At 38.2% G+C, this 10,686-nt stretch overlaps 2 protein-coding genes across 7 annotated transcripts; one reads left to right on the top strand and one right to left on the bottom strand.

Moving 5' to 3' along the window:
• Positions 1 to 2,888: 2,888 nt before the first annotated feature.
• Positions 2,889 to 5,268, top strand: LOC112278471 (uncharacterized). Of its 4 annotated transcripts, none has more exons than XM_024512018.3 (3): positions 2,893 to 3,835; positions 3,971 to 4,062; positions 4,386 to 5,268. In XM_024512018.3, exons 1-3 carry the CDS (start codon positions 3,714 to 3,716, stop codon positions 4,421 to 4,423), a joined length of 252 nt encoding a protein of 83 aa, XP_024367786.1. In that variant the 5' UTR covers positions 2,893 to 3,713; the 3' UTR covers positions 4,424 to 5,268. The 4 variants fall into 4 exon arrangements, with proteins under 4 accessions (XP_024367784.1, XP_024367786.1, XP_073388167.1 ...); XM_073532066.2 differs by having other exon boundaries at positions 4,286 to 5,268; XM_024512016.3 differs by lacking the exon at positions 3,971 to 4,062 and having other exon boundaries at positions 2,889 to 3,835; positions 4,122 to 5,268.
• Positions 5,269 to 5,490: 222 nt separating this feature from the next.
• On the bottom strand, positions 5,491 to 8,320 carry LOC112278469 (bifunctional protein FolD 2). 3 transcript variants are annotated; one of them, XM_024512013.3, is made up of 5 exons: positions 7,732 to 8,320; positions 6,786 to 7,099; positions 6,436 to 6,672; positions 6,086 to 6,253; positions 5,491 to 5,876 (listed from the first exon to the last, which is right to left on the bottom strand). In XM_024512013.3, exons 1-5 carry the CDS (start codon positions 7,880 to 7,882, stop codon positions 5,649 to 5,651), a joined length of 1,098 nt encoding a protein of 365 aa, XP_024367781.1. In that variant the 5' UTR covers positions 7,883 to 8,320; the 3' UTR covers positions 5,491 to 5,648. The 3 variants fall into 3 exon arrangements, with proteins under 3 accessions (XP_024367781.1, XP_024367780.1, XP_024367783.1); XM_024512012.3 differs by having other exon boundaries at positions 6,786 to 7,102; positions 7,732 to 8,212; XM_024512015.3 differs by having other exon boundaries at positions 6,786 to 7,093; positions 7,732 to 8,212.
• Positions 8,321 to 10,686: the final 2,366 nt, after the last annotated feature.

The following is a 10,686-nucleotide window of genomic DNA, read 5'->3' as shown; positions in this document are numbered from 1 at the left end:
ATCCACGACTTGATACTTTTGATTTTTCAAAAGTTGATAATCCTGCAGCAGAAGATATGGTAAATCGGTTGTCAGAGTTACATGCAATAATGAAGGCGCAGTTGAAGAAAGCTCAAGAACGACAAAAGATAAATGCAGATGTATATCGTAAAGAGCAACCACAACTCAACGTGGGTGATAAGGTATGGCTACTTCGTCGCAATATCAAGACCACTCGACCTTGTGACAAATTGGACTATCGTAGGCTTGGCCCCTTTTCTGTTTCTGAACAGATCAACCCAGTTGCATATCGGTTACATCTACCGGAGTCAATGAAGATCCATCCTGTATTCCACGTATCTCTTCTTGAACCATATAAGACAGTGGATATACAAAGAAGAAGACAAATGCCACCGCCTCCTATAGAAGTAGATAATAATGAAGAATTTGAGGTGGAAGAGATATTAGACTCAAGGCGGCGCCGAAATAAGCTGAAATATCTTGTTCATTGGCGCGGATATGATATTAGTGAGCGCACATGAGAGCCATCTAGGAATCTAGCAAATGCATCAGCTAAAGTCAAAGTTTTTCATCAACGACATCCATCAAAACTAAGATGAAAACCTCTCTCATAAAAGAGACAAGATTGAGGCAAGATAAAATTCAATTTCCTATCCTTGTTTGTAACTTCTTTGCATTTTGTGACGCTAATTAGATGGAGAGCCAACAACCAGCGGATTCAACTCAAGAACCTTCGTTTGCTGACTTACCGGATGAGACATTGCGATTGTCACAACCTTCAAGACGACACAACCGAGATGAAGACCCTCAAGAACGACATGTTCTTCCTCGAATAGATGGTGAGATACAACGCGTTTGGTATCACGACCTTGGAAGAGATTCTCGATGTTTGGTGATATTATTGGAGATAGGAACGACTCCTGATGGTGTTTCAAATGTATTATTTGAAGGAAGTTATGAAGGCCTCAACAGTGATCAAATAACAGGGTGGTCTTCTCGCCCTGGAATGGGACACTATCGATGGCTAAGAGGACCCATCAACTATCTTCGAAGAGAACAAAGATCAGAGTATGTAGCAAATACAATTCGCCGCATATTAGATTTTCTCAATATATAATCACCGCTCCTCGTGGAACTCGTCCCTAGAAGGGGGGGTAATGTCACGGACATACATATAATTACCTATATGAATAGATAAAAGTATGTAAAAGTAGATAAAAGTAGGTTAATTGTGTAATATCTTCTAGAGAAGCTTCTTAGAAGCTTCATAGACGCTGCTTTGACTTTATAGGAGTCTATAGTTGACTTTTAGGTTAGAAACTTGGTCAACAAGTTAGCCATGTGCCACACATGTTGGAAGCTTAAAGAACAAGCTAACTACGTGGTCCATCCATAGAAAACTTGCCTTGCAAGCAAAGGCATGTGGACTAGAAAGTCAACATATATTGGAGGTCTTATAGAACATCGCCACGTGGCTTCTAGTTAGATAGTATATATAGAGGCAAGAGTGAAGCCCTCTTCACTCTTGTCAACTCCTTTCTTGCTTCTAGTCTAGTTTCAAGGGTCTCTAGTTTTCTTGTATTTTGGCAATAGCCATTCCAGTTTCTTTCTTAATATACATATTTCTATTTTGTCCTATTTCTTTTTGAGAAAAGTCTCACTTACTCTTTAGCTTTCATCGAGTTCTTGTCCTTGACACAAGAGTGAAGAGGACCTCACTCTTGTCTCTATATATACTATCTAACTAGGGGCTAAGTGGTAATGTTCTATAGGACCTCCAATATGTGTTGACTTTGTAGAACACATGCTTTGACTTACAAGGCAAGTTTTTCTACATGTGGGCTACATAGTTAGCTTGGTCTTCAAGCTAACAACATGTGTGGCACATGGCCAACTTGTTCCATGTTTCTAATCAAAAAGTTAATTAAAGACACCTATAATGTCAAAGTAGCATCTATGAAGGTTTTAGGAAGCTTTCATAGAAGGTATTATAGGATTAACTTATTTTTACCTACTTTTACTTACTTCTACCTATTTATATAGGTAATTACTAGTTTACATGCATATATCCATGGCATGTAATGTTAAAAAATCTCTCTCACTATATTTTTTTTAATTTATCTTTTTAATTTGTGGAAAAATAATATTTCTTTTAATATAGTTTTTGCAAGAATGGGACTTCAAATTTTCTTTACATATTTTATACTTTTAATATTTTATGAATGTATATAATAAATATTAATTTTTTTAAAGAAAAGAAAATTAACACAATATTTTATTGTATTCATAAAATACTATATGTTTTACATTGTTTTATATATTTTATCTTCCATATATAAATGTAAAGTAGTATATTACTTATTGATATTTAATATTTTAAAATTATTATTATCATTATTATTATCATTATCATTATTATCATTATTATTATGTTTTTAAAATTATCTTGTGGGTTAGTATATTCAATTTCCATCTCAAAATCATGCAGTGTTTACACTTTGGTCTTTTCTCCCTCTATTTCCAAAAATAGTCCAATTTGGTATTCAAGCTGCCACATAGATATTCTGAATATTGAGCATGATTGCAAATCTTGCCCATTAAATTAATGCATTCCACAAAACAAGTTAATTGAAGAAGATAGTTTTTTTCATACTGTGCTGTGATTGATCTTTTCTAAAAAGCAATCTTTTAATAAAAGGTTTAATTTATAATTACATGCAACTATAAATGGATGAATGAATATTGTAGACGCCTTGTTGTCGCTCAGCTGCGACGAAGCCATTGTGGGGGTCGTCGTCGTCGTCGTCGAAACTGAGCGCGTTCCGACCGCGAAATCTGCATCGCTGCATCGCCGCTGCTGCGATGCCGCGATGCCACTGTGCAAGCGCAGGATCACCATCGTCTCAACTCCTGGAAGAATCAACAAGTCAGAGGCTCCATCATCCTCTTGTCTCGGGGATAAACGTCTGTCGTCGCGGCGCGCAATCGTCACGGCTATCATTATTGTCGCTGGTAGGATCGATAGACCCCCCGCAGCCCCGTTCATTGTTCAAATCCGTTGTAGCTTCTAGCATCGCCGCATAGGTGAGCGGGAGAGCCTATCCGGCCTGGATGAAGACTCCACGGCTTCCAGACGTGGCCGATCCATGCACTCACCCGACCCGTTCTTCACAACAGCTTCTGAGGATGAGCGGGTTGGGATGTGAATGTGTTGTGGGTGAAGAATTGCGTGGGGGAAGGCCTTAGGAGCGGTGGTGTACCGTGTCTCGATCTCCAGAGCCTGCGTAGTTTGGCGCAGTTTTAGATTGTCCTGTTGTTGAAGAGTCGGAAGGATGTGTGGTTGATTGCGGGTAGAAGAGGATTTCCGGTAGCAGGAGGTGCGGAGGTGGAGGTGGTGGTGGGGAGCGAGAATTTTTTTGAGTCGGGAATGGTGTTCAATGTGGCTGCTCTCTTGGAGGTGGTCGGGTGGGCGTTGTATGTGTGTCAAGTATTGGCTTGTAATCCCGACATTTTGGAGCGGAATGAGGTCATTGATCTCCTTTGCTGCGTCCCATATCATCTCATGACTAGGGCGTTTACATCAGTGTTGACCTCTGTGAGATTTAGGCTTGCCACTCATCTCGAATGACTGGTGGGTAGTTTTCTCTTCCGCTAGGGTTTATGCGGAAAGAACGTATATTTTTGGGCGGATTATCTACAGAGTCACAGCAGAAATGAGATTTGCCGACAGTGATTACGGCAGCGACGATCCTGGGAACAGCGACATATCGGATGATGTTCATTATGAGGCTTCGCTTCTTAATCGAAGTTCTGATTACACAAGGCCCCGTCCTCGGTATGTCACTTCTCCTTTGATGGTGTTACTGTTTGCAGGACCCTTCGCATGCATAGTGTATTCTGAAGAAGCTTAGTTATAACTTATACTTCTGTGATTACCCTAATGACATGTTTTTTCCTTCCTCAATCGCAGGAAGCATCATTGCGTCCTCGTGTGTGAGAGTAGCTTGTTTCATAGTCTGCAGTCCTGGGCGAGTTCAGCTTCTTTTCGACTTGCCTCCTCACGTAGGAAACTGGAATTGACTCCTGAATATTGTATTTCTAATTCACAATTTAATGTAAAGGTTTTCCAGATTCATAGTGGACCAAGGAGGCCTCGTGTTTCTAGAGGGAGAAAGAGTGATGCATCTTCTTGAAGTTGACAGCTTGGTGCCATCTCCTTTATATGACTGTTCTTGGGATAACTGCCAAGTCAATGATTATCCGAGAAATCTAATTTATGTTGTAGGCCAAAACTACGTCCAGGGGACTTTACTGAAGCAGCAACCTCCGATGTTGACAAGAGTGAAGAATCTTGACCAGCGATTTGCTTTCGTGATAATTTTCAGGGGTGCACAGGAGAAAGGAAATGTCTCTGAAAATTTGACTCAGTCCAGTTCACAGCTGAAGACGTGTGTTGAACACAAAAATGCATTCAGCTCTGTCTCTCGTTCAGGGAAGCCTATTTATGAGTAACTATTTACAGTTTGAAGCTTGTGTGCTCCTATTCCATGTGCATGTTTAGACTATTTCCCAAGCTACTATACTGCCAGTGACTTGGTGACTTACACCGATGTTTCGGCGACATCACGTGTTGATGTAGCGAGGGAAATCTCTACAACCGTGGAACTGGAAGGTATTGGAAGCAGCACTTCGAAGAATAAGATGACGTGCGATGTGCAGCTTTCGAGCGGAGGGGCGAAGAAACATAAACCTTGCCTTTCAGCTTGTGCACTACAAGGGCTTGCGGCTACATCCCTTTGTTCTGGTCCATAATCTTTCTGCTACGCTGACAGGGGTTGGTCTAAGTATTGACATCTGAATGAATCTCATTTGTTTCAGTGTATGCAGTGGTGATTCATCTTGATCTGGAGCATGCGTGCTGGAAAATCTTATCGAGGGCAGACTAGTGAAGTTTGTGTCAGTGTTTTATGATAATGTCACAACCTACGACTTCGATGCTACTTCATTTCCGAGTCTGTTGTGGAAAATCATGATCAATTCCTAAAAGTTTATTATGCGAAGATATGCCAAAGAATCCGTTAATGTATTGCTGGGCAAATGGGTATCTTATAGGTTTTTTGTCTTCAGAATCTTGTACATTCTACCTTCTCTTAATTCTACATGTTGCTTCTCAAACTCACTAGAGGTTCGAAGTGTCGCCAGGACCCACTTGAACTCTTTTTTGTAGTTTCTAAAGCTCAATACACAGGTGGCGAGTTCTTATTGCGACGCTTTGGTATTTGACTGTCTTGAAAGTACAATCTACAGCATATGTGAAATGAAGCTGACATGCTTATGCTGACTGACTGTTGAATACGGGCAACACCCTAATCCACTGTTCTTGTAGCCTAGCAGAGTTACTCTCATTAGCAGATTACACCTAATTACTAGACCTTTGCTACTGAGCTGACATAGTCCACCGTATCACACAAATATGATTTCAAAACCGCGTAATAAAAAAGTTTCCTTGAATTCATCAACCAAATCATACACATTTGCTTACCAAATAACGCGTCTGCATGGATACTCCCATTGAAATCTCGCTAATGGTATGCACCTCACGAAGATGGTAAAATGTACAATCTACGGAGAGAAAGTTATACTTTCACCTATTTGCATCGTAAAATGAGGTGACTGTCGGTAGTGAAACTGTTGTCACTAGTATCTGTAGCAATGCCAAAGAAGCGTAGCGCGGACTGAAGGGTGTTGGAAAGAACCATCGCCACAGTGACGGGACCAACGCCTCCCGGCACTGGTGTTATTGCTGACGCCACAAATTCAGCTTCTTCAAAGCACACATCCCCAATGAGTCGGTATCCACCATCTGCAGCAGTATCCTGCAGAAGGGAACCTCTTTAATGGATCATGGAGAGTAAGGATTAACCAATGCCAACGAAAGCGAATATTTAGAAAAGTCAGGTATAGAGCACAGACGCTTGAGACGATGTCACACCCTCAAAACAAACATGTGTTTAGTGATATGGAAAATCTCCCGGTCGGCGAAACATATTCCTCATAAATGCTTTGATATAGAGAGGGGGAATACCTGCACGGCACTGGTGCCGACGTCAAGAACCACTGCACCTTTTTTAAGCCAGTGCCCTCGCACAAGCTGCGCAACGCCTGTGGCTGAAACAACAATATCTGCTCTTTTGGTGGCTTCAGCTGGATTTGGTGTGTGCTCGTGTATGACAGTGACCGTCGCATTCTGTCTCTGCCCCACCAACCATTCAAAACACATCAGTCTTCCACGAAACGGAGGATAGCAAGGTTCTGGTACTTCTACATCACATTACACAATTGCAAACACCTTTGGACAAGCAGAATCAGCAAAGACGGGATTATTCAGGACGTGATTGTGGAGGCAAATATATACACTCAGTAAGCAGGACGTACCTGTAGGAGGAGAGCAGTTGGAAGACCGACAACATTACTGCAACCGATGACAACGGCATGTTTGTTCTCAATTTGTACTCTTGAGCGGCGTAGAATCTCCAAGCATCCTAAAGGAGTGCAGGGTATGAAGGTAGGGTGGAGACCTCGTAAAACCAGTCTTCCCAAATTGATTGGATGCAGCCCGTCCACGTCCTTGTCTAAACTCACTGCTCTCAGTACTCTGTCCAACTGGATATGCTGTAATGCCCATTCCGTGTTTATTGGACACTGCCTAAAAACAAATGAAGTCAAGCAAGAACAAACACGTCTTTTCAACAATGTGAAGCCCCAACGAATTTCGCAGAACTTACTGGAGGCATCGGAAGCTGAACAAGGATACCGTGGACACGATCATCAGCATTGAGTACATTCACAAGCTCTAGAACTTCATCTTCTGGAGTTGTAGCAGGCAAGTAGGCAGCGAAGGAAGCGATTCCCACTTCATCGCAAGCTAGTTGCTTGCTTCGTGAATATAAATCAGAAGCCTTATGGTGCCCCACTTGGACGACTGCTAAACCAGGAACTGCCCCCACTTGATCACGCAATTGTATCACCCGCTTTGCTATGACATCCTTGATATCTTGGGCAACTGCTCTGCCGTCAATCTTCCAACAGGATGCTGTTCCTGCTATAAAAAATTAGCCTAGAGTTGAGTGCAACAACTAAATCTAAACGAGAAAATTGCGATTAACACCAAATTGCGTAAGCAGAGATCTTGCCACGTTTTTCTTACAGCGCCAAGGAAAGCAGCACAGTCTGATTGCTATTAATTAGTGGATGTTAGCAGTCCAATCAAAATATTCTCCCCTAAATGTCTGAAATCCTCGATAATCCGACAAATCAACTATTTTCGCTTTCACTGCCCAAACCATCAATCCAGATCCTGTGATCCTACCAAGACTTATTCTCCAACTGAAGGTCGAGAATTTAGTTAAACCTTCAACTAGTGAGCACGGGTGTGCATCGCAGAACCAAATGGAGTTTGAATTGCGCATATGCAAGTAAAAAATAATTCCACACCTTACAATGCCTTTTGCGACTTCCCATGGTTGCAAACAAATCTACTCTTAACACCTCGATAAAACCTCGAATAGCGACTATGGTTGTGCCAACGAAACATTCTATGTTGCACTAAATGATTTGCTCCTCTCTTATCGCCTCCCATTTTCTTCATAGCTCAGAGACACAAAGTTAATTAGCTAAACAGACAGTGGACAATTCTCAATTGTGATGTCAGGGGTACTCATTTCCACGCACCAGACTGAAACAAGTGGGGGACAAGGATGGCCGGCGGGGGAGGCGTAGATAACCCCGAGAAGCCAGCATGCTTCTGCTGCTGTCCCCAAACGAGCAAGGTCCTCAATTTCCTCCATCTCAACGCCACCCCCGACCGCGTAACTCGCAGCATGGATTGCGCTTTCGTGAGCCTCCAAACCAACAACTATCTCATCTCCACCACCTTAAACACGAACTCACAACCCACTTCGCCGCCTCACCATCCACACCTCCACCTGCAATCCACTTTCCTGCAGAGAAAATCCCTTACAGGTCTATACAACTCCACTTCTTGGCAACAGCATTGCATCTAGCACTAAAGCAAATGCTGATAAAATCTCCGGAAGCACACGAAACTGTGCCATCGATAACTTCTTCCACCAGTGGATGGGTAAGCTGTCCGCACTAGCTCCTTCTTGCGCTCTCTCTCACTCGCTCTCTCCACCTCTATTACCACAAGGGCAGCAACTTGATGATTGTCGATGGTATCCTTGAAATAAACCGCCTATCCTACTGACCTGGCAACTTTAACCATATATCCTGATCCTGAGAAACCCAACTGCGTCGGCTAATTCACGAACAAGTGAGCTGCAGATGAGGCAGTTGGTTATGGTCAGCAGTATTCTACTACCCGAGAGAAACGCCGCACAGATATCTAATACAGAAGCTTTTACCGCAGATATTTTTGACCAGATGATTTAAAATAACTCCCTCAGTCTACTTTTCATCTCATGCCTCGACTTGGACCCACATCTGGGTGAACATCCACCGGAGCGCTCATCGAAGACGACGATATCCACACGGCCGTGTGGCTCGTTGTGCAATACTTCCTCGCAGTCTCACCAGGCATCTCGTAGTCCTCATCGTTCGCTTCCGACAACGGCGGTTGCCAGTCGAAGCCCATTCTGATAGCATTTCTGGCTCCTTACGCCACATTCTGAGAGCTTTTGGATCATCCCATCCTGCGAAAGCCTGTTCGGATTTTGAAGTTTGCTGAGAGGTGAGAGCTGGGTGATGATTCATTAGTGGAAAATGTTGATGCTTGGTAATTACTCTTTCTCTCAAAAAGTTGAAGTGCTTTTTACACGAGAAAGTGATATTCTGCATGTATCGGCATTTATGTAAGTATGTAATGAATTTAAAATCCACTTAAGAAGAAAAAGAAATACAATTAGTTTATAATAATTTTTAGGTATATTTTTTAAAAAAGGTTTTCTTGGTAAAAAAATAAAAATAATATTTTAAATAGATTCCAAGTCAATTTCTTTTATTAAAACATTTTTATAGGACTTTTTTTTTGTAGCTATAACAAAACAACTAATTTAAAAAAAATCTAATCAAAATAAGACTATCTTTAGTTTTGTTATGTGTTTTGTAATCTTAGAATTTTATAAACCTCATACAATTATATGAAAGGTAATAAAGCTATTAAATAATTTTATTATGTTTTGATAATATTATGTCTTTTGTTGGTTTTTTTATTAAAATAATTCGTGATGTTATTTATTTTGATCCAATAAATGAAACTTTGATCATTATAATTAGATGAAAATAAAAATTTAAATATATAATATGTGTTGGAAAATCAATATTCTTTATAAAAATTAAAATTTTATTAAAAAATTTAAATCAAAGTATAATTACTGAATAAAAAATTAATAACATATTCATAATTAGAATATAAAAATATTTTTTTTATTTTATCATAAAAAATATGTATTGGAATAAAAGACTTTATAGAGATTTAAAAAAAAAATAGATGTATGATAGTTTTAACAACCAGATTCATTCTTTAGATGGAGATGTGATGATTTTAATTGCTTCAATGAATGGAACAAGTCACAAGGCAATCTTAATGGTAAATAATTACAAAATTTTATTCTCAAGTTATAAAAATAAAATTAAGATAGAAAAAAGATTAAATTATTAAAATTATTTATTATGCTTTGATTTTTAACTAATTTTTAACCACAATATAATGCAATTTTAGCATCATTGGTTAAACTTATTAATAAATTACCTACAAAGCTTATGTAATTTTTACTTTTTCTTCTAAAATATAAGAGGATAAGAAAATTGAAACCAATGAGCATAGAGAGAAGAAAGTAGAGATCTAAGAAAAAAACAAAAAGAAATAATTGAAGCCAAAAAAATTCCCAAAAATAAAGTGCAATATAAAAGTTTATTATTCTTCAAAAGCTATGGTATTTTAAGAATAAGAATTTTATTTTAAAAATAAAAAATATTTTTTTAAGTAATATAATATAGATATATCAAAAATCTATAATTTTTTAAAAATTTAATGATTTGATCATTGATTAAATAAAAATATAGTTTTAAAAATTATACTAAATATAAATAACTAAATATGTGTATATTTTGACTAGAAAAAAAATGTCCAATCTTTTCATATATATTATTATATTAACTTATTATATTTAATCTAAAAAAATCCAATAGCTAAAATGTATATCAATGAAAAAATAATCTTAAAGAATTTAAGTAGTTGATTTTGACTAAATTTTTAAATTTTATCAAATTTCTAATAAAACAACTTAAGTATTGTAACAAGTCTTTTAATTGGAGCCCTACTTCTATCTAATTTTTTTTATTTATCTATATAATTTTTACTTAAATAAATTTTAAAATTTATAAAACTGAATTATATAATAAAAGATGTATTATTTAATCTTTTTTTTAAAAAAACTATCAATCATTAGCTTTTTTTAATAGATAAATTAATAATTATATGTAATTTTTAATTTAAGTTTATAAAAAAAGAAATTAATCCATGGTTGTCACAGACATAACCAAGACTTATAATTACTTAAATAAAAAGTATTAGATAGAAATAAATAAAAGTATATAAATTTTATTATATCTTGTAGAAAAAGTTGGTAAAATGATCTATTATCACAAATATAGAGTCATAAGAAC

Source organism: Physcomitrium patens, chromosome 25 (assembly GCF_059467195.1).
Source record: "Physcomitrium patens ecotype Gransden chromosome 25, ASM5946719v1, whole genome shotgun sequence".
NCBI lineage: Eukaryota > Viridiplantae > Streptophyta > Bryopsida > Funariales > Funariaceae > Physcomitrium > Physcomitrium patens.
This window is presented reverse-complemented; position numbering and strand designations above follow the sequence as displayed.